The 23,779-nt window shown below is 48.8% G+C and overlaps 1 protein-coding gene across 2 annotated transcripts; it reads right to left on the reverse strand.

The window, feature by feature from the left end:
- Positions 1–352: 352 nt before the first annotated feature.
- SPRY4 (sprouty RTK signaling antagonist 4) lies at positions 353–14,459 on the reverse strand. 2 transcript variants are annotated; one of them, XM_057306965.1, is made up of 2 exons: positions 14,278–14,459; positions 353–4,981 (listed from the first exon to the last, which is right to left on the reverse strand). In XM_057306965.1, the coding sequence occupies exon 2, from the start codon at positions 4,932–4,934 to the stop codon at positions 4,035–4,037; it is 900 nt and encodes a 299-aa protein (XP_057162948.1). In that variant the 5' UTR covers positions 4,935–4,981; positions 14,278–14,459; the 3' UTR covers positions 353–4,034. The 2 variants fall into 2 exon arrangements, with proteins under 2 accessions (XP_057162948.1, XP_026354805.3); XM_026499020.4 differs by having other exon boundaries at positions 13,334–14,294.
- Positions 14,460–23,779: the final 9,320 nt, after the last annotated feature.

Below are 23,779 nucleotides of genomic sequence, written 5' to 3' on the forward strand. Positions count from 1 at the left end.
CACAATTTTTCTAAACTAGGCAGGTCAGATGACCCTCTCCTACCTCCTCTGCCTTCCTGTTTAGGTTTGTCATCTGTCTGTTACAAGTACAGTCCTGTGTAGCAGAGGAAGATGTAGCAGCACGTGGCCAACTTGAGCTATATGAGAAAGTGAAGCTTTCCTCCAATGGTTGTCAGGGTGTCCTAGAAGCAGAACAAGGGACTGTTCTGGCACAAGGAGCCCCCTCTCTGCCCCTTTGTCCTGCCAGAGCTGGAGTATGCATTCCCACTTGATGAGTGTTCTTTGACAAACTCGGGAGTCTTGCGGGGCAAGGATGTTGGGGGTGTGAATAGAAACACACGAGAAACGGCAGTCCTGTGTATATTTAACAATATATATTTATATATATTTTCTAGATCAGTACATTCAGTTTTTAACTTGTTTTTTTCTTCACAAACAGAAGAACTCTTACAATAGTAGACTTTCTAAAATAAATACTATTAAAATAGAGCTTCAAAATAAATATTCTATACAAAGGAAACCTTCTGTGGTAACTTTTGTTGTGGGGTGAGAGGGGGCTACAGTGAAGAGGGAACATGAAGTAGGAATGTGGTGGGGTGGGAACCTCGACAGCTTTTCTGTTTGTAACACGAAGCCAAACTGTGGGGCAGTGAGAAGAGAAAGCAAGATAGTACACCACACGGAGTTACCCACAGCAAAAATGGCAGCACAAGATTCGTCATCAACTGTCACAGTAAGCAGAGGGCATGGAAATGCTTACCAAAGGCATGAACCAGAAGGCCAGTGAAGCTTGGGAGATGCCCTAGTGAATTGTACAGTGCAAAGTCATGCTGCCCAGATTCCATCAGCCATCTCCTGGGGCAGTGAGGGAGACTATGAAGCTTCAAGGTGACAGAAACTGGGTGTTTGCTTCCGACCAATACCTTCCATGTTGTGCAAACTTGGGCCAGTCATTATCTAACTGGGCCCCACTCGAGGTACATTGGGGACCCACGCAGACTCCACAGCTCTGGAAGAACTAGACGTGTCACATGAAGGTCTTCCACTTCTGTTGGCTGTGAAGGGGCCCATACCAGCGGCGGCGATTGGTCTTCACGTCCTTTCAGCCGGGGACTGTGAGAAGCCTTTGTTGCACCCCAACATCCATCGGGAAGGTCTTGGTTATCCCAGAGCCGGTTCTCAGGATGCTGCTTGGAGTGTTGGGCCTTCAGAAACCCACCCTCAGGGTGGGAGCAGCCACGGCCTACTAGGACATGTGTCCTGAACCCAGGCTTCTGGACCCTACCCCCAGTTCCAGGCAGAACCATCACCTACCCCAGGTTGAACAGAAGTGGGAACCAGCTTTTCAAACCAAACCTTTTCAAAAAAGGTTAAGATGAGGAACAATCCAGCCAAGCAAGCCACTGCTGACGGAAACACAAACAGCCAGAAGCACCCAGAGAAATATGTCTTGTTTCTGAGAGTTCAGTCCCTCAGTGGCCCTTGACTGGCCCCCAGGGCCCACGGGCAAGCCAATTTTGTTGTTTTTTTGCCAAGAAGCTGAGAAAAACATGCTGAGGGCTTGCCCTGCAACAGAGCTGGGAGAACCAAAGCTGCTTCACTGCTTCCCTTTACCACTGAGCACAGGGGACACCAGGAGCTCAGCACACATCCATCTAGCAGGTTAAATGCAAACCAAAAAGAACAAGGAGAAAACAGGGGGAAGAAAAAAAGAAAACCCAAACCAGAAAAATCGTGTTTACAACTATGTACACAAAAAGTCAGGGTTCATCAGGGGTCAGGAGGTTGGTTGTCAGGAAACAGGGTCTATGTAGATAGAGGGTTGGTGGGGTAGGTGTGTAGTGTGTAGTGTGTGTGTGTGTGTGTGTGTGTGTGTATACACAGCTTATGTAAATCAATTCTCCACAGAATGGGTGTGTAGAACACCAAGATCACCAAAGTGCAACTTGTCACTGGGTCAAGTTTCCCATGGAGACATTTGAGAGGGGCCCTGGGAAAATTTCTGAGGCCTTGCCAAGAGTATATGTGTGCCCTTCCATTTAGGGGGTAACCTCTGCACACCTATTCTGAGGAAAACCTCTCCAGTCCCTTCAGTACACATCTGATACATTCAATTAGTATAAGTGGTTGGCTGAATGTGTTTTTCCTACCATTCCCTCCTATTTGTGCAAGAACATCCATACATCCGTCACGACTATGGCAAGGCTAGCTACATGAATCAGCCTCAGAAAACGCAGATGCAGTATTTCATACTTTTTACAAGCTAGCAAATGTTATATAAATAAAGCCTAAAATAATAAGACCCTCCCCTCCTTTCCTCCAATCAATAAATACCTACGGTTACGATTAACTTATTCTAAATCATAAGATGTTACTACTACTCTTCAAGAAGGAAAAAAAAGTCCTTGAGAAGCACTGGGTGCATGCCAATCACAGCTACCTGCCTCCTTGCCTCCTTCCTGGAGGCAGTTCTGTTTCTACAGAACAAACTGGAAATGCTACACAAGGTCTGCCTAATGCACTTCCAGTTTCACCTGGGGTAGCTTTTCTGACCCAGGCCACTTCCTCTCATGGGGGTGGGACAACAGAATATCACACAAAGCAAAAACCCCTGCACAACAGCTGGGGAGGAAGGACCAGACACAATATAGCTTTTGCATGCAACAAGTACCTACCCACTGGACGTGCTGCACTTGGGAGTCCTTTAGCACCTTGAGAGAAAGAGTTGCTACGTCTTTGGGGGCTGTTGGGAGGGGGTGGTGTGGCCTCACACAGAAGCAGGGCTCAATCCCAAGAAGCCCCACCCCCCTTGCTCTTACTCCCCCGCCAGGGCTTCCTAACACTAAAATAGACTCTTTTTTCATCATCTATTTACATTAAAGATACAGACACATCACTGTACACAAAAGGCTATGACAGCAAGCAGCAGAATCGGAAGAGAAGGAACCCACACCCAGCTTGGCTCTACTGTCACACTGCCAATGGGAGGTGTTGCCTCTCTTCTTTGCTGTTAAAATCCTCTTCTTGGTGGGAAGGGGGATTGTGTTCCTTAAGGTTGCTCGCCCCCCAGATTTTGAAATCAGCCCTTCCTGGGGGTGGCCCAAAAGGAAGCAAGTGTTTCATTATTATTATTTTTTTAAAACACCGTTATAGCATCTGGTTTAATTATTCTATAAAAACATAATGACTGGATCCAGAGACCACAGCCTCAGACTCATTGGCAAAATGATATTTGGTCTCGCGTGTGCCGCCCCGGCCTCCTCTACCCGTAAGATTTCTGGAAAGGATGTGGGTAGAGAGAACTCGCGACACGTAGTGGCAGGTGAGTCTGTGACTCGGTAAGAACCGAAGGACGGTGTTGTGAGCAGAACACCCCCAAGAGTTAGTGATGAAGCTGGAAGGGAGAAATGCACTGTATAGTGGCTCCTAAATCCATCTGCGGCTCCAGACAGCAGAGTGGGGAATGAGCCTCTACTCTTAGGGGGTCCCAAGTATATACAACAGGGACTGCCAGGGTCTTCGCCTTCCCCCAGGTGTTGGGGCAACCTGGGGTAGGGGGGGAGAGAAATATGGACGTCAGGGTTCCAAGGGTCTTCTTCAAAGGTTCCCTGGTCACTCAGTTAATGATTCCTCCCCGGCAGCCAAAGAGAATGGAAGAGTGGGGAGAGAGGGGGAAGGAGGGACTGGGAAGGCATTCAAGCAGCTGCAACTTCCGGATATGTGTCCACATCTGTGTTCCGTCTTCTGAAAAAGAACTCCCCCCATCCCCAGCCACACCACACCCCTGCCACTGTCTGTTCCAGGACCCTGGAAAAAAAAAAACAAAAAAAACCCAACAACCCAAAGTCCTTCTTCATCCTTTTGGGGAAGAGGGTGGGCAGTGGTCTCCGTATCTTCAGAAGCTGAGGGTGGGGAGTGGGCAGACCAGCAAGGTCAGCCTCAGAACACTAAAACCTCTGGCCTCGCTGTGGTCTTCTCAGGTGTTAGAAGGGAAGCAGGTTTTCAGGGGGAGCACGGGGCTTCGACCCAAAATGTCAGAAGGGCTTGTCGGGTCTGTTGGCCTTGGGGTCCCCGGCAGCCGCCTTGCAGATGACGCTGTTCGTGTGCTTGCAGCGGCAACCAGGGCGGCGCAGGCGATCGTAGCCACGCTGGGCCAGCTTCACGCAGCCAGTGGCGGGCAGATAGCAGAGCAGGCACGGCAGCACCAGGGAGAGGGCACCCATGAAGGACCAGCGGGCACAGCAGTTTGAGCGGGAGCAGGAGCAGGGGTGGTCAGCGCAGGAGCCCTCATCGTCCTCGTTGGTGCAGTGGTAGAAGATGCCTTGCACCAGGCACATGCAGGTGCCGTAATTGACCAGGGTCTGGGCCGAGCACAGGCATTCCTGGTTGCAGACCCAGCAGGAGGGCAGTGTCCGGGGGGATGCGCACTCCTTGCACTTACACTTCCCACAGGCTTCGCACAGCAAGAAGTGCTTGTCCAGCTCAGGTGGGAGCGCCGGGCCCTTGAGGTCCAGTGGCTTGCAGTGGACCACCTTGGGCTGGATGCGCACAGCCCTTGGGGAGGCCTGATCAGCCACGGGCGGTGGTGCCATGTGGTCTAAGAGCCGCTGGTCAGAGGATGTGCTGCTGCTGCTGCTCACAGAGCTGGGGCGCCCGCTGAAGGAGATCCAGTGGTGGGTGACATCCTGGTCACAGCGGGCAGGCGTCGGGGCCAATTCTGGGGCCCCACCCCGGGTCCGCTTAGGGCCAGTAGGGGGCACCAGGCCAGGATTGTCTATGTAGTCGTTCTCCACATGGCTGGTCTTCATCTGGTCGATGGGGAGGATGGTGAGTGGGTGTTGGAGGCGGCTGTGGGGCATACGGCTGTCAAGTAGGGGCTGGACCATGACTGAGCTGGGAGTCAAGGGGACGCTCTGTGGGATCGGGGGCTCCATGGGGCTGGAGGTCCTGGACTGTGCAGAGGAACAGGCTTCTAGGGGCCCTGGGTGGGGGGAGGTGGGGAAAAGGAAGAGAGAGTGGATTCCAGGCATCAGTTACTTGGCCTGTTAACACCCCCCCCCCCCCCCACGTCAGGTCCTTGGGAATACAAATGAAATGGGAACTGGATTCTCTCAGTGGACTCTCCAGCATGGAGGCTTAGATGATTAGTAACAATTAATAGGGAGTGGTAGAAATAACACTTACTCAGCACTTAATGAGCCACACACTCTGCTAAGCACCATATATATTATGTCATTGACTCTTCACTCTAAAATGTAACTACTATTATTATCCCTTCTGTAGTTACAGAAAATGGATGTTCAAAGAAACTTGATCCAAAGGCACACAAAACTATCAACAGAACTCAGCAGGGTTCAAACCTAGCACGACCAAACCGATTCTTGCAACAGTGAAATATGCTCTATTTTTAAGATAAGATAGCTCAGTGGTTATAATAAACACAAGCTCTGGAATCAGATCCAAGTTTGATTTCTCATCCCTGCCCAGCAGTGTTACTATAAATAAGGTTCTGTAAACCTTTATGCCTTAGTTTTGTCATCTCTAAAATGGGTTCTTGTAAGGATTAAATGAGAAAATACTATCCAGTATCTAGCGTCTTGCCTTGCCAGTAATCTGTCACTATTCCAGAGAGCATCAGCTTAGATTTCCTGAACACGCAAAGGACTGTGCGCTGGGCATTGTGCTGAGGATGTAGTGACCATGACAGATAGCCCCTGTAAGCTCCTATAGAGTGTGTATCAGCTGGACAAACAAAAGCCTTTACTTCACGAAGTCAAAAGAGAAAGAAGGGCTGTATGTGATGCCTGTACATCCAGGATATTAACTTATTACCACCACTTCTAAGAGCAGCAACCTCCACAGTCTAATAACCCCTTGCTAGGTGCACTTTTGACAAGTTGGATGGGTAATCCTCTCGAGGGGCACTCAAATCACCCATTTCCAAGTGCTGAGCTGAACATTCAGCCTAAATGCTATTTACTAGAATAGCTAAGCCAACTCTGGATCAGTTTCTAATTTCACCGAGAGAGTGCAATTTTAAGTTGGAATCCCGCCAGAGATTCAACTGCAGTGCCTGACACGGAACCCCAGGAAGTCACTTAAATCAAAGAGCGGAAACGACTTGGTTCAAATTTAGAAAGTGCACATTGTTTTCTATTAGAAGTGCCATTTCCTCGCCTGCTGACCTTTACATTCGGAATTCGGCTGGAGATCAATTTAAAGAAATAGCAGCAGAAGGCCAAGACCTCTGCCCAAGGGGACACAATTTGGAATCCAAGAGAAAGATTAGACTCTGGGAAGAGTCCACTGGGGGGTGGGGGTGTGAGACAGAACAAGGTGCGGATAGAAGGCAAAGATAATGGTCTTAAAAAAAGGAACAGACCACTGAATTAATCTGTTACGGGGTAGAGTGTGGTAAATGCTTTTCATGATGCTAATGATGTTCTCATTAGGAGAGCGCGGCGCCTGCACCTTTGCCGTCAGGTTCATCTGTCCTCAGAGGTAATGCTAAGAAGGGGGGGTGGATAGGTTTCCATTTTCAGTTAATCCCCTGCCCCTCCAGACTGGGTACACAGTTGGCCTATCCCAGTACTCAAATCATAGGGGAATGACACCTTGCCCCAGGTGACTCATCAATACTTATCAATGTTTACATTGAGGAATGAAGAGGAGGGCAGAAAAGGCATTCAGGCAGCTCAACTTTATACTCCCCTACTTGGAAACAATATTTGATCAGAAATGGTGAAATTGGTGGGGAAGGGCTTCTAAGATGCTTTCTGACCTGTCTAAAAAAAAAGAGCTAGCTCTAGATGCAAAGTTCATGAAGGGGATAAAAGGGAACTTTATCCACAGGGTTCTCATCTGTATTTCATCTATACTGCAAATGCAAAAAAGCATCAAGTCTTTTCCGTAAGGCTCAGTGCTCAGTCAACTGATATTTTCCATTTGCATAGGGTATGTATTATTGGCTTTGCTCCCATGGCTCTACGTACTTAAAAGATGCTGGGACTTCTGTGCAGTTTTCCTCATGTGGGGGAAAGTCTACCTAATGGCAACACCTGCCTCCTATCCCCACATTCCCTCCAGAGGAAGGGGGAGTATCTTCTTCAAATGGGAGACTTCCCTGCAGCAGAGTGAGCCTTAAGTGTCTGGCACTTCTGCCACCAAGAATGGTCATTTACCAAGGCAGCCTCTTATAGGGACCCTGCAGTCAGGGCTGGGTGGGGGTGATGTCAAATATGCATCTATGGAGAGGCATTTTTCCAAGGATCCAGCCAACTATGGGGCAGAACTTCAGGGGAATGCTACCTTAGCCCACTTATTCTTTGCAGGGCCTCCAAAGCCTTGCTTCTAGAAATGGGTTTAGGTCAACAGACAAAGGTTAGGAACCCCAGGTCCCCACCACGGGGACTCTGCCTGGAGGAAAAGGTGTGACTGGGCACAAGAATGGAAAATGCTGACGGAGGCACAGGATAAGACTCTGGCACCAGCCAAGAGGTCCTTTAGCCTGAACTCCCACCCTGGACAAAGACAACATGATTCCCTTATTCCAGAAGCTTGGGTCATGAATGCTCAGGGTCTTGCCAACAAAACTGTCAGTGGCAGTTTGAAGGCTGTATTGCCCCCATGTAGTTGGGGCTTTTGTCTCTTAGGACTAGGACTGGGACTTGCCATGCTGTTGGAAAAAGGGGAAAGAAGAAAATTATCCACTCTTCTTCCCCCAGTTCTATTCCTGGGATTCTTAAAAACAGCCACATTTTTTTGTGGATAAAACAAAAGGCATGGGCAATGCTCAAGGATTTTAATAGGCCCTGGAATCAGAAGGCACATTAATGGAAAAGTCCCACCAGGATGCCAGGGTGGGCACAGCGCCTGCAGGCAATGGGATGTTTGGCCTTAGCAGGCTCCCATCACCCTCCAGAGGTGGCTGTCAAACATCTGGGCTTGCAGCTGGGGCCAGACATGGGGGTGGGAGCTTGGTCCATGATGACTCAGCTCTCTTGGGACATGCTCCATCCAAGATGGCTCCAGCAGGCATATTCCAAAATGCATCTTCCCTATTATAACCCTGATGTCAGATTCTTTCCAGTTACTAGCTCAGCAAAAACCAGTGGCTGGCTCAGAGTTGCAGTGCTCAAAACCGTCCTCAAGCCTCATTGCCTTACCTCCCCATTAGCAGGGACTTCCACGGGAGGGCTGAATTCACCTGGCTGACAAAGAAAAACTACTTCCCCAGAAGCCTGTTTGATAACCCCTCAGCAGAGCTAAATGAAGTCTCAAAAAAGCAAACAAAACAAAACAACCAAAAAAAACCCCAAAAAACAAAAAACCAACCCGCAGTTGGTTTAGAAGATCAATCTCTACTCACTGGGACACACCCAGCCTCCAACCTGCTAAGCAATGCTGACGAACTTAAGTGCAGTTTAATATGTACTCTCTGCTTCCCCTGCAAGGAAGGAAGAGATTTATAATATAAATAGGAGAGAGGAGAGGCTTTGCCTCATTTAGGCTCTCTGGAAGACTGATGGCCAATTTGGAAGACCGTGGACAGAGAAACAAAGCCAGCACTCCACTTAGAGAAGCACCTCTATCGAGTTTTAGGTGGCATTATTATGGATTAGCATGAGGAAAGGAAACTTTTACCTCCACTCCCAACTTCTCATAATAAATAATAATAACTGTGGAAGCAGCTAATATTTATGAAACATATCTTTGTGTCAGGCTGTCTGTGCTAAGCCCTCAGCGATTTTCTCATTTAATCCTCATACTATCACGGTGGAGAACAACACCCATTTTGCAAGGAAGAAATGAAGAAAAAAGGGTCATTAATGCTGGCAAGTGATTAGGGCATGATTTGAACCCAGGCAGCAAAGGCTCCAGAGTCTGCAACCTCAGCCCCACAGCCCTGACTTACAGTAACATCTGGGTATTCACGTAAAGATAGGAAAGCACTGATCACTTTCACAGCCATGAACTCTACTAGTCTCCCCAGTCTGTCACCAGCCCTCAGGGAGCCTCATCAGGCCATTCGCAGGGCTCTTAACCAAACCAGCAGGGAAATGAAGCCAGAGAGGGGTTACATCAGATTGCCCCCCCCAAGGGAATTCTCACTGTGCAGAGTGGAGGGGAATGAAATCTGTCATTACAGGAAGGCCCAGAGCTCAAGTTACCTTTGCTTCCAATTCAGTTTTCTTTACCATCCCTTCTGTCACCTCATACACCGCTGCTTTACTAAATGTGTTCATTTTTAGTTTTTTTAAAGTCTCACTTGTAGGATCTCACCACAAAGCAGTCTCTAAAAGGAAGCCCTGGCATGGGAGGGAATTCCCTCTCCTCTCTCCTACAAAGCTGAACTTAAGGGTCCCTAGGGCACATTCTCAGATGGGGCTTTCTGTTCTAGGTCTGTGGGGGAGGGACGGGCCTGAGTTAAGAGGAAGCCAGAAGCCAGTCCTAGAACACTGAATCAGCAGGATACTGAAAAGCCCAGAGCACACAGTTCTGTCTTTGCCACTTGGCGGTCTATGGCGTGTGTACCTGTGGGAGGGGCTGAGCATCAGGACGCGCACCTCACAAGGCAGCCTGGCTGAAAAGAATCAAGGAGTGTGTTAAAGGTCTACGCCAGCCACCCACCCCTTTCCCTTGACTTACCCTGGGAAGAGGAGTTGGGAAGTACTTCGAAAACCTGACAGTTGTGCTTTCAAAACTATAGGTCAGCACATGACAGACTGGCAAGAGGCTCTGAATGAATGGGCCATTTCTGCACTGCTCCATTCAGTCTCGGCAGGTCCTCCCGGCAAAGGCTGTTTAACCCTTTATCAGTTAAGAAGAAAAGGTCTCTAGGCTGCCAGGGATCCCCCCCACCACTACCACTTGGTTCTTTGTGACAACATCCCAGTTTAGTTAATTAAACTCCAACCAAATAATGCCTTATTGCTTCAAAAAAACTTTAAAAGGTGTTTGGGGTAGGTGGTAGTGGTCGTGAGGAAAGCCAGGGACCTGCCTTCCATACACCCCACTGAGGAAGACTATCTCTACAGAGAACAGCCCCTGTGGGAGAACAAAGCATTGACGCAGCTGGGTATCTCTGTGAATCCTTGCTGCTCCCCCACCCCTCTCCAGCACCAGCACTAATGAGCTCACCTCTGGTCATAAGCCTTTAGAGATCACAAAAGAAAACAGCTATTTTTCATCCCTTTGTCCCATTACCAGCTAGCAGTTCCCAACCCTCTCCTCTTCCTCATACACAATCAGTCAGCTGCAGAACCAGTCAGCTGAGCGCCAAAGCTCCAGCACAGGGATTTGTGGGAGCGGTCTTGCTGTACTTGGCTCTGGGCTAATCTAACTGGCTTTAAATGTTGGTTTCATGGTTATCTGCTCAGCTCCCCTTAAAAGGATACTAGAAGTCAAGAGTGAGAAAAGAATGGGGCTAGAAGAAGCCCGTTAGTCACCAGCAGTTTGGGAACTCCTAGCCCACATCAAAGTTTGGAGAGGAACAGAAACTTAGACCCCAAGGGAGGGGCCCCTCTCACTGACACCAAGATAATTTATCTCATCACCCTCCACCAGAGATTTCTAAGAGACTCTAATAATAGATTCCTCATAATAGATTTTAGTTTACTCCTGGGATGGGGCAGGAGATGACTCCCCCCTTCTCCCAACCAGAAAAATAAAGACTACCGGACAAGGGAAACTACTCTTCGGCAAATGGCCACCTGCCCCAGAAGGGCCTCTTCCCTTCTCCACTAGATCCAGCACATCTGTGCTCCCCCCCCCCCCCCCAGTGCCCTTGCTTCCTCCACTGTCCTTGGAAAGAACAATCATGATCACAGCTGAATGGTGGAGCCTCTTAACCCAGCCACATGTCCCGGATACATCCCCAGCCTTGTCAGCTGTCCGGATCTGCAGGGTGGCCCCAGACCCCTGACAGCCAAGAATACCCCGCCTCTAACCTCATGCAACACCCCACACCTCCTGTGTAGGAAGTAGCTCCCTTACAACCAGGTCCTCATTTGAGATGCCCAGCACAGCACAGCACAGCCCCCTTGGGAAGTTCCTTTCCTCTGCCCCTCCCCGACTCTGCAGATGGGGACACTAAGGCCCAAGCCTAGCTAGCAGGTTTCCTAGCTACTCATCTGCTCTGACCTGGCTTGGTCTGAAAGGAGTAATAGAGTTTTCTGTATGTTGCTCTTCATCACCTTCTTCCTCTGGCTCTTTTGAAAGACTAAAAACATATTCCAACGGGTCACTGTTTTCCCTTCCACCAGGGAGATGCAGGTTTGCTATGAAATGGAAACTTCACTCTTGCCATCCCCCTTTCCTTACGAACACCTTCGTATCTACACCCCAATCCAAATTTTTCAACTGTATCCCTAAATCCAGGTTTATGCAAGACTCCTGTTAAGTTTTCCTCACAAGGGAACTTCCAACTCAGCGGCAACGTGACAGGCACTCTGGATTCAGAACCAGATTAAATGCCTTAACTCTCTAAGAACACTGAACTCTGACTAAAGAAAGGCAGCTCCTTTCCAAACCTCCTTGGTACAAACATCTGGGTCCTACCCAAGAGGATGGCCTGAGGAAAGAAAAATGCTATGGGAGCCCCATACTTGGGGCTAGAAGATGTCACACCAAGGGGCTACCATCAGGAATTGGATGCAAAGTCCCCGTGTGTTATCCCAAAGTATTAAACTGCAAAGCAATACCCCTCCCGAGGGCCACTTCTGAAGGTGTTAATGGGTGTTTTTTCCTCCCTTTATTTTTAAATCGCTCACTTTCAAATTTTGCTTTGAAAGGCTGCCTTCATTTGTTATTCAAGTCAGCCAAACCTCAGGGTAAAGACTGTGTCAGGTTTACCGAAGCGAGTGGGGGATGGGGATGGACATGGAGGAGTGGGTAAAGAATATGCTGGACAGAGGGTGGAATACCAAAGAGCCTCATCTCTCTACCTATTCTGGAAGGATTTAAACAAAAATGGCATCTGTAAGCTCCAAATGCTCACTAGCCCCCAGTTTCTGTCCTGCTTAGCCAGGAATCATTCTAGTTTATGTGTTCTGTCTCCTCCCAAAGCCTAACCAAAGCTTTAAGGAAATGTTGTCATTTAAAAATGATGGTAATCTGGAAAAGGTGGTGGGAATGAGGAGGACTTCCACTCCACAAAAAGGGGAATGACTCCTGGGTTCAGAATCTAAAAAAGGAAAATAAGAGATGTCTTATGAAAATCTTCCTCACCCTAACTGACCAACATTTTTCCATCATGGAGATTGCAGAAATATGCCATCAAAATGCCTCCTAGTAGGTACTGGCCAGTCGCAGCATCTCAGTTGGTCATTGTGTGCACTGCTCACATTAATGTATTTGCCTGAAGCCTGCTGGCAAGTGAGGTAGCTCCCAAGGGCTGGCAAAGAGAGGAAACTAGATTTCACACTGGACAAGTCTACGTCTTTCCCACCCTTCTGCTGAAACACAGTGTTAAAGGGGTCAACTGCAGCCTTCCCTCTCCTTGTCCACCCCACACCCACAGACTAAAGGAAAAAAAACTGAACAATTCAGATGTTTATGCTCCATTCATGCGAAGATCCAGAGAACTCTAAACATTGTGAAATCACCAGCGCAATATTGGGTAGGGCCGCAGACCAGACTGAGCTTATTAAGAGATTGATAAGGCCGTATTTCCTAAATGCTCTAGGCCTTCACCTTCCATCTTTGTATCCCCGAGGGGCTCATCAGGAAGATTGGAGAGCCTTGGTCAGCTAACCAGGCAGGCGTGCACTTGCTCCCGCCCCTCCCCGAACGAGAGAATCACGCCACTGAAGTGGAGGCAGGAAAGTGGGGGTTCCCACTGGATCTGAGCACCCCACTGAACCCACATCTTTCCTTTCAGCGCTAACCATGCCTGGGGGGTTCCCGGAGCCTCAATGTGCCAGAACGCAGCCTGCTGCCCTCACCCAGGCTTGGCAATATGGATGCCCATCCAGCAGCTGGAGAATGAGGCAGCCAGCAGCTCTCCCCTCTAATCACCACCATCCAGCCCCTCCAGCCTAGTTTGCTTTTCCGTCCATCGCTCAGCCGTCAAGCCATGCAACCATTTTCGCTTTTCTTGCCTTCTCTGCCCACAACCCCCAGCCCCAATCAAAGAGAATTGAGAAATCGTCTTCTTGCACAAGAGCAGCTACTGTCTAAATGCTTTTTGATCGTCTGCATGGAGGGGGAGCTGGGCACAGCCCTGGCCCCAGTGATGAAGCCAAGCTCAAGCTGCCCTGGCTGCCCAAACCCGCCTTTGCCCCCCCTTTTTTGCCCCTGTGGCCTTGGGAGATTCAGAATTTTCAGAACGTACCGTCTCTATCTTCCTCTCGTCTCGGTGATGTCAAGCCTGGTACCACCAAGAAGAAGGGAAAGCGGGAACCTTATCTCTCCTACGCATGCAACCTCTTTCTCCAGCTCCCACACGCCCGGCGTTATGTAAACGCACCTTCAGCCCCCACCACAGCCCCAGCGCGGCCCGGCCCCGGGGCCTGGCACAGCTCGGTGCCCGGCGAAGGGAGGCACGAGGAGGCAGAGGGGCCTCTGGCCTTGCAGAGACCCGGGAAGGGAAAGGCAACTGAAAGGCAGTTGCACAGCATAAAATGCAGCAGCAGAGCAAAGGTCAGACGGCGAGGAACCGCCTCGTCAAAGAGAGGGAGCAGAAATGCCCAATCCCGGGTCATCTCCGTGCTGACCATCGAGGAGGCGGCAGAAAGGTACAAAACCCAGTCCGTAACGTCTCCGAAGGGAAAAGAAAAACCTACGTCGAGCATAGGCCGCTGCAGTGGGCTGGGGAGATCTGGGCAGAGCTGGCACCGTGGGCACGGAGCCCGGGGTGGGCAAGCCGCCCAGGGCAAGAGCGCCCGCCGGACCCAAGAGGTGGCTCCTGACCGAGCCCAGAGCCTTCCATTCCAACGCTCGAGGCGGGTGGTGGCAGGGGGAAAGAAACCAGGCCAGAAGCAAACTCCCGGGACACGCACGGGGCTTCCTGAGTCGCAGAGTGGGGAAGCCGGGCTTGGCAGTGCCCCGGGGTCGGAAACTCCGGTGCCAGGCTGTGAGCACCCCCGGCGCCGTGCCGGCCCAGCCGAGGGCGTCAGGGAGCTGCGGCACACCGCAGCAGCTCGAGGAGGCTCAGGGAGAGGGAAAGAACACTGAGGCGCGCCTAGAAATAGCGCACCATTTGCCCCAGCCGGAGGGGGAGTCGTGTCGCGACTCAGAGGGGGTAGTTTCAGATCCCGAAACCGGCCAGGGACTTACTTTGAGGAGCCGCAGAACCACAAGCATTGCTCCACGCCTGTGTAAATCCCCGAACCCGGGCGAGTCAGACGCCGCTGTTCACGCAGACGTCGGCGGGAGAAAGCGATAGGACTCCTTGCGCACCGCAGCGCCAGCTCCGCGCTGTCAGCTCCTCTCGCTGCCTCCGCGGCGGTGTTGCAACCACTGCCTGGGAAAATGGCTTTTTTATGAATGGGAGGGAAGGGCGCTCCAGTGCGCACGCGCTCCGTTCGCGATTCTATGAATGGGTGGGCACAAGAGACCCCGCGCGCGCATGCGCCGCGCTCCTTTTTTTTTTTTTTTTTTTTTATGAATGGGGGGCCGGAAAAGAACTTAACCCCTGATTGCTGGGGCTGACTCTAGCTCCTCCAGAGGCCGTCGTTCTTTTACAAAAAGGGGTGGAGGTGGTTGTTGCTTTTTTTTTTTTTTTTTTTTTTTTTAATGAATGGAGGGCGGAGGAGACTGCTGCAGCTGGCTCAGCTGCGCGGGCTGTACCCCCTCCCAGCCTGCGAGAGGAGGTAAAGGCCACCTTCACGCCACTGCGGGCCTGGGCAGGAACCGTCAGTGTCGTTGGGGGGCGGGGGGCACCGCGGCCTTTGAATCCTGGGCCAAGTGCTGGGTGGGGAGGACTCACCTAGATCTAGAGATCTCGACCGGCCGCAGGCGTGGGGGGCGGGGCGGGAGACGTGAAGACCCCGGCGTGGGGCCTTACCTTTCTCTAGCCTAGGGGCGTCGGGGGGAGGGGTCTTGAAGCTGCGCTTACCGAAAATTAAAATGTCAAATGTCCCTAGCACGGAAGGGCATTGTGGGGGTTGCTTGAATGAATCTGGTTCCATTCCTAAGACTGAGTCTTCCTTGAGTGAGTACAGACCACCCCACCCCCCACTCCACCATTTCTTGGGTGTGGAGAGCGACGGGGCCGAGGCCTCTTCCATTTCCAGTACCCTCTGCCCCCGGGCCGACGCTGGCTACTCATCTAGAGGCCGGGCTCTGGCCTTGCAGCGCCACCTCCCACCCCCTGCCATACCCCAGTGTAATGTCCTCAGTGCCTTCGCGCCTGCCCGCCCTAGGCTGCGCTGACTTAGCTGCTCCCCTCTCCACCCCTTTGCGTTTCCCAACTCTCACGGGACGCGGGCCTGAGGAGCCTCTGTCCACGGAAGGCCACGGCCCTCTGCTGCAGTGGGAGCCTATCCCCATTCACCCCCATCAGCTACCCTACAGGGAAGCGGGAGCAGCCCAGAATTAGCCAGGTGTATGGGTGGAGCCGGCCGAGCAGAGGATGCTGCCGGAGTGGCCTTGGGATTAGATAACAAGAGGGTTCTTGAGCCGCGGAGGAAATGGAAATGGCCAGGGATCCTTTCGTTGCAGTTAATGATCCTGTGTGGGGTGGGGTGTATCGCATCAGCCCAGGCTGTTGAAAAGAAAAGCCCCCGCCATTAGGCCTGACTCCAGGAAGGCAGGGAGCCCTCACAACAGCAGCAGGTCCAGCTCCGCCCAGGAACGGAGGAGACTGTAGCCTGGGAGGCGTCGGGGGAGGGTGGGTTGGCTTTGATGCCAGAATAAGAGCTAGGCTAGGGCGTGAATCCCCGGTAAATTTGTCTTGCTGGTGTTCTGGCTTGACCGGGAGGTTGTGGCTGTCTTTTTCTTCCTACACCATCGGAGGGCTGTGCTTGGCTGTTGTCAGAGGAGCCAATGAAAGGCTTCTAGTCCAGGTCAGAGGTCTGGCCTTGGGCTGGAGCTGGGTCTGGGGCTCTGGAGATGGGCTGTGAAGGGACATTTTGCAAACCCACACCAGAACTCGAAGTCACAGAGTCTCAGTCTAAAATATCGTCTTACAACTCAGAAGTATCTTTGCAGTGTGATTTACTTATTTAGCTCCTGGGGGCAGAGCCCCCCCCCCCCCCCAGAGGTCCACAGCCATTCAGGGCTAAGACCTTACTAAAAGCCAAAAGAAAAACTCTTTGGTAGGACAGTTGTTTAGGACTGACCTTTGCTGGTCTTGAATTCAGTATCATTATTCCCATTTGTCAGATGTAGAAAGAAATTGAGGGCAAGAGTCCTGTACCTGCTCAATGGAAGATCTAGTAAATGTGGAGCTGATTTTCTAGATCTCTGCAACATAACTCTCTAAACCTAACTTTGCTACCACCCCTTCTCGGCATCACAAACATAAAGCCTGTTTTTTTTGTTAAGTCATGTAAGCACATTAAACAAGGGAAGTTGGAGTTGTAATTTTGCAGCCAGTACTCTGGGACTTGCTTGAACAATTAAAAAGATGGCAGTAAATACATCCTTTCTAAACTATCAAAGGAAAGCAAGATGGTGGTGGTAGTGTGTGTTTGCTGTCCTGTTTCCTTTATTTAGAGGAATTAGCCGAGAGATGGGGTTCCATTCCTGGTCTTTTCTCAGCTTTACTGAAGGATGAGGTGAAGAAACCACAGCCCTGGTAATATGGTGAGAGGATGGAGGAGCCCTCAGCCCTGGGCTGGGCAAAGCCCCTGATTTGTAAGCAGAGTGCAATGCAGAGTGTCTGGGAGGTAAATGAGGATTATATTCTGCCTCTGCTTGGAACCTAAAGAGAGGTTCAGGGCAAGTGTTATGAGAAATGTGTGCATATATTCTTCGTTTCTATTCATTCATTCATTCATTCATTCATGCATTCACATATTATTCTGTGTAGGAGCCTGCCCTGCCTCTGGGGACTCAGTGGTGAGAGACAGACAGCATTCCCTGCCCTTGTGAAGCTCACCATCTTTTGAGGAGACAGACCGTGCAATTTGAGGCTGTGATAAGTGCTGGGAGGGGGTCCGAGTTCAGACCTGAAATCTGAGAAGCAGTGAGCCTGAGGGAGGTTGAGGAGACAGGTCGGGCTGAGGGAGCCTGGGTGGAAGCCCTGTGTGGGAAAGGCCTGCCACGGAAGTGCTGACAGTAGGCCTCTGCGGCCACAGCTTGGCAAACAAGGTGGAAGAGGAGTTCGGATATTATCCTCTTAAGGGTTTTAAGCAGCGTCATGACATGTTCTGGTTTGTGTTCTAGACCTCTGTAGCAGCCCAGAGGCTGGTGGCTGGGGTTGAGGGGACAGAGTGAAAGGTGACAGGGGAATGCAGGATGTTTGCTCCTGACAGGCTGAAGGTGCCATATTTGTTCTTTTGAATTGGGTGGCCAGTAGGCCTGTGCTTTTTTTTTCCTCTTCTACTTCATCTGACTTTGTTTACTTCTCAGGGGCTGTCTCCTGCCCAGGTATAACTTTCCTGCTAGAGGCATATCCTAACGGCCCTGCGTTCCTGCTTGTGCTAATTACAGTCTTCTCACCCCGATCTCAATGTAAACATCTTTACCCCTACCAGATCATGGCCAGGGGAGGAGAGTGGGTTCACTTCTGAAGCCCCTGGCCTTGCCAAGACTGGAAGCTGAGTTAGTGGAAGTTAGGAGAGGCAGGAATTCCAATTCAATGACAGACATTCATGGAACATTTACTGTGTGCCATGCCTGTGCTCAGCATGTTTTCATATGTACTGTTGCTTTAAAAAGCTGTGTTCTGGGTCTTAGCCTCTCTCTTTGTCAGATAAGAAGTCAGAGGCAATGTTTTAATTATTTAATTCCACCAAAAATTATTATGCACTTCCTGTGAGTCAGGCATAGTGCCAGGTGTTGGGGTTATAGTGATAAAAGAGATAGACACAATTTTTGCCTTTATAGAGCTCTCAGTCAGTGGTAAGGGGGCCGGGGCAGGGTGGGGGCGGGGTGTGCTTTAACGTATAATCTTCATCAGAGCCCTCATTCATTTCTATATTCACTAGATATTTCTCAACCTTATTGCACATACTAAGCACTGCAAGCCAAGCCCCTCAACCCAAACAGATCACCTGCCTCCCCTGTAGTCAAGTAGGGGACATAAGACATTAAACAAACAATTGATTGAAGACAGATTTAATTACAGTTAACATGAGTGATGTGATAGAGAGTGCGGAGAGCAAAGTCAGGGGGCACAGCTTAGAGGCCGTGGAGAAGCTTCCCTGCAGCTCAGATCTGCAGAATGCAGTCTCTGCCAAGTTGGGCCCAGTGGCAGAAGGCTCAGAAGCAGAAAGGAGTCTCAAGGAGTGTTAGAGCATCTGAAGATAGCTAGCGGTACCGTAGTCCTTTGAGGAAGGGAGGGTAGGTCAGGCCTGAGCTAGACCTCTGTTCTGGCTCTAGCTCCTAGGCTTTCTGGCTCAGTGTGTTCATTTGTTTCAGCTTTGAAGGCTGGAAACATTGAAAGACAGATGTACAGACATTGACCACAGACTGCTGAGGTTCAATCCTACCCTTACAGGCTCCATAGCCTTGGACAAGTGATCCAAACTTTATGTACCTCAGTTTTCTCCTCTGTAATATGAAGGGTTGAGTGGAATTTGAATGGAAAAATGTACATAAAGCACTTAGAACAGTGTCTGGCAAATTGTAAATGCCAAATATGCATTTAGGTGATTATTCAACATACCCGGTCATGTTCATGCAAAGAATGTGTATAGAATTTTAAGAGGAGTCCATTATGTGTATCAAAACCTCAGAAAGAGAAAAATAATCTAAATTGTAATCAAGGTTTTCATTGTTAATAAATAGTTAAAACAATAATACTATGGCTGTCATCACTGCTTTAACTAGTACAGTTTCGCAGGGTGAAAGTTATGGTATTTTCAGCTGTGTGTCTGGGTATCTTAAACAGTTCACCCAAGACTTGATTTTAACCGTGGCCAATATAGATGCTTGAATTTCAGTGGTAGCACATGTGTGATATAATGCTGAATGTATGCTAAATGATGATTCTGTTGTATTAAGCGCCTAGTGACTTTGCATAATTCTTAATCTCTTCAAGCCTCTCTTGTAAAAAAGGGGATGATAGTCATAGTATCTGCTTCAGAGAGTTGTGAGCACTAAACATGATGTTTTTCAAGTAACTTAGCTCAGAACCAAGTGCACAGTTATTTTTGTGGTCCTTGAATTAACCTGTGTAACAGGAATATTTTAAAGATTTTAACTTGGTTTTGATAATACAGGTCTCTAGCTTGCTTTGCCCCATTTTTCCTCCAAGACCCTTGGTTTTCACTGTTTGCTGAGCAGGTCAGTAGAATGGTATGAAAAAGAAGGATTCCAGAAGACCTCACGTAATTCAAGAACAATTTCCTCATCGGTGTGACTGTGAAGTCCGATTTGCACGCTATCAGTTTTGGCTACTGAGTTCAAGATTTTTGTGAATATATTTCTATGGCACAGTTCAGATTTGCCTTCGTTCAAATTCACATAAAATTCAAGCACACTGTTCATTTCAGGTGTGGGAGCTAAATCAAAAGCAACCATTGAGAGCAGTGAATAGAAAGAAAAGAAAAAAAAATGGCCCCCTTGGTCCTTGCTTGCAAATCACAGAAATTCCCTAGTAACAATGAAAAATCAGGAGATAGAGTGGTTGGCAAGTTCTGGCTTCAGGAATAAACAGACTTAGACTTTGTCCAAAGTAATTGGACACTTAGCTGTTGATGGATCTCAGGTGAGTTACTGATTCTTTACACCCTCAATCATATCTATGTAATGGGTGTGATGATTCGTTCAAACTCTGTAGAATGGTCCAGTAGATACCTCATAAATGTCTCTGTCCTTCACATAACAGAATGGGGACCCTGGAAAAACACAGGGATAAGGAATGGATGTCTAGACTTGGGGGGTCGGCAACTTTGTGGAGGCCCATCTTGCTTCACAAGGGTGATGGGGGCTGTGTCCTTCTTTCTGACTTGACAGTTGTGCTTCGGGCCACCTTTTCTTCCCTGACCTCCATTGGTTCCACTTCTTTTGGTCATTTATTCGTTCACTTATTCATTCGACCAATATTTAAACACTTTCTAGGTCCCAGGTGCCATGCAAGGACATGAGGATACAACAGTAAAGTAGTTCTAGGAATCCCCTGTTCTAATAAAGCTTAGTCTAATGGCGGGGGCAGATAATCAAAAGTAAACACCTAAATAAAAGCAATTTTAGATGTTGGTAAAATCTACAAATGGAATAACAAAGGGGTGTGAGAGCAATTATGGGACCGAGCTGGCCGCTTTATGGAGGTCGGGGAAAGCCTCTCTGGGCAGTCTGAAGGCTGAGGAGCAGGAGTCATGGAAATGCCCAGGAAGGAGAGTACCATGAGTGCAGAGACTAGGGCATGTGAGAACTGGTGTCTTTCAGGAATACTGACACCTTGGGCCTGAGGCTGGAGTTGCTCATCTCCGTTCTAGGATATTCTGGCCTCCTCCAGCTGACTTGCATCACACCAGGGCTGGCCCGAACTCTGGACTCTGGAGTACACAGCCAAGTGTACCAGCCTCAGGCCCTCGGGAAGAATTTACAACCATTCTGAGCCTGTTTACCACCTGCCAAGGAGCACTTGGAAGGCACAGGCTCTTTCTCAAAACCAATTTTTACAGAGCTGTGTACAAAGCAATTCAATCGGATAGGATTTTTTTTTCTTAAGTAATCTTTTTTAAAAAAGTATAACGTATTAGTTGAACGACATGAAATTGCTGATATTTAGCCACATCTCATGTACAAAGATGGCAGTTTCATGCAATTCAACATAAATTTCATGTGAGTCAGCATTCAGAAAACTGCATAAATCAAGTGTACAACTCAGTGAATTTTCCCAAAATGAACACAACTGTGGAATTAGTGGACGGGTCAGGAAGGAAAACATTACCAGCATTCTGGAAACGATAGTCATGCTCTTCCCATCCCTAAACACCACGATACTCCACCTCTACCCACAATAGTAATCAGTATATTGACTTTTAGCACCATAGATTAATGTGTATTTTTTGATCTTTCTATAAATGAGATTATATAGTAGATACTTCTTTTTTTTTTTTTTTTTAAATATTTTATTTATTTATTTGACAGAGATAGAGACAGCCAGCGAGAGAGGGAACATAAGCAGGGGGAGTGGGAGAGGAAGAAGCAGGCTCCCAGTGGAGGAGCCTGATGTGGGGCTCGATCCCAGAACGCCGGGATCACGCCCTGAGCCGAAGGCAGACGCTTAACCGCCGTGCCACCCAGGCGCCCCTATACAGTAGATACTTCTTGTGTGACATTCTTCCATGTGGTTGCATGTAGTTGTAGTTTCTTTTTTTTTGCTGTATACTATTCTACTATATAATTGTACTGCAGTATATTTATTCATGCTATTTTTGATGGATATGTATATTGTTTCCAGTGTTTACTTTTTTTTTTTTAAGATTTTATTTTATTTTTTGAGAGAGAGACAGAGCATGTGCTGGGGGTAGAGGCAGAGGGAGAGGGACAAGCAGACTCTCCACTGAGCATGGGGCCTGACATGGGGCTTGGGCCCAGGACCCTGAGATCATGACCTGAGCTGAAGTCAGATGCTTAACTGACTGAACCACCTAGGCACCCCTCGGGTGTTTACTTTTAAAAATACTGCTTCTTGGGGGCCCCTGGCTGGCTCAGGGGTAGAGCATGTGACTCTTGACCTCTCAGTCCTGAGTTTGAACCCCACGTTGGGCATGGAGTCTACTCAAAAAGAATAAATAAATAAAAATTAAAAAAAAAAATAATACCACCGGCTCAGTTGCTAGAGCATGCAACTCATGATCTTGGGGTTGTGAGTTCGAGCCCCATATGTTGCATGTAGAGATTACTTAAAAATAAAAACTTAAAAAAAAAGAAAGAATGTTGCTTCTGTTAATAGTCCTGTACGTGACTTTTATTGAACACATGTTTGTGTATCTGTGGATATACGCTGAGGACTGGTTTAGCTTTAGTGAGTACTTCTAGTTATCACAAGTGGTTGTAGGAATTCACACTCTCTGTACTGTTTTAATATGTTTCCTTGCTGCCTAGCTCTTGGGCCAGGTTCTACGCAAAGAATGAATAGAGGGGGGGCGCCTGGGTGGCTCAGTCATTAAGCATCTGCCTTCGGCTCAGGGCGTGATCCCAGAGTCCTGGGATCGAGCCATCAGGCTCTTCTGCTGGGAGCCTGCTTCTTCCTCTCCCACTCCCCCTGCTTGTGTTCCCTCTCTCTCTGGCTGTCTCGCTCTCTGTCAAATAAATAAATAAAATCTTAAAAAAAAAAAAAAAGAATGAATAGAGGGGAGGGGCACCTGGGTGACACAGTTGGTTAAGAGTCTGACTCTTGGTTTCTGCTGAAGTTGTGATCTCAGGCTGCTTGAGATTCTCTTTCCCCCTGCCCCTCCCACTCGTGCTCTCTCTTTCCCTAAAATAAATAAATCTTAAAAAAAAAAAGAATGATTAGAGGAGAGATAATCATGACGTGATTCATGGATGAATCTCAATTTGTGTAGTGATTAAGAGCACAAGTGGGTTCAATTTTTACTCAGCGCCTCTATTTACCTACCATCTCTGTGACCTTGGGCAAGTCACCCAACATCACCAGGCCTTAAGTTCTTCATCTGTAAAATCAGTTAAGCATAGTAGTTCTTATCTCACAGGGTCTTTTACCCATTTCTTTACTTGAAAAACGTTTGTGGAATGCCTCCTGTGTGCTACTGTGTTCTGGACACTGAGAATTCAGGGATGAACAAGACAGATGGGGCTTTGCCCTCGTGGAATGTATGTTCTAGAGGAGGCAGATAATAATGAAGCAAATAATTAAGATAATTTCAGATCATGATACATGCTATGGGGGCAGTAAAAGAGGGTGCTATGACCAAGCGATGGCGGGAGGGTAGTAGGGGAGTTGGGGTGGTAGTGATTGAGCTGGGACCCGGATGATCAGAAGAAGGCAGCTGTGGGTGGTTCTGAGGAAAGAGCACTCCATGCAGAAGGGCCAGCCTGCACAAAGGCTATGAGGTAGGAACAAGTTTGGTGTATGTGAGTTGCAGAAAGAAGGTTGATCCTGCTGGAGCTGATTAATGGGTGGGCTGTTCAGGATAGAGCAGCAGAAATAGGCAGGGGCCAGGACATGCAGGGCCTTGAAGGCTGTGGTAAGGAGTTTGCGTTTATTTATTTTTTTAATTTTTAAATTATTTTTTTAAAGGGGTGCCTGGGTGGCTCAGTCCGTTGAGCGCCTGCCTTGGGCTTAGGTCATGATCCTAGGGTCCTGGGATCCAACCCCATGCCGGGCTCCCTGCTTGGCTGAGAGCCTGCCTCTCCCTCTCCTCTCTGATTGTGCTCTCTCTCGCTATCTCTGCCTCTCTCAAATAAATAAATAAATAAATCTTTACAAAAAATTTAAGAGAGAGAGAGAGAAAGCAGTTGGTGGGGAGGAGGGACAGAGAGAGAGGGAGAGAGGATCCCAAGCAGAGTCTCTGCTGAGCCCAGAGCCCAGTGCAGGGCTTGATCTCATGATTCTGAGATCATGATCGAGCCGAAATTAAGAGTTGGATGCTTAATCAACTGAGCCACCCCAGGCGCCCCTTATTTTTTTTTTAAGGTTTTATTTTTAAGTAATCTCTACACCCAACATGGGGCTCAAACTCACAACCCCAAGATC

Source organism: Ursus arctos, unplaced genomic scaffold (genome assembly GCF_023065955.2).
Source record: "Ursus arctos isolate Adak ecotype North America unplaced genomic scaffold, UrsArc2.0 scaffold_5, whole genome shotgun sequence".
NCBI lineage: Eukaryota > Metazoa > Chordata > Mammalia > Carnivora > Ursidae > Ursus > Ursus arctos.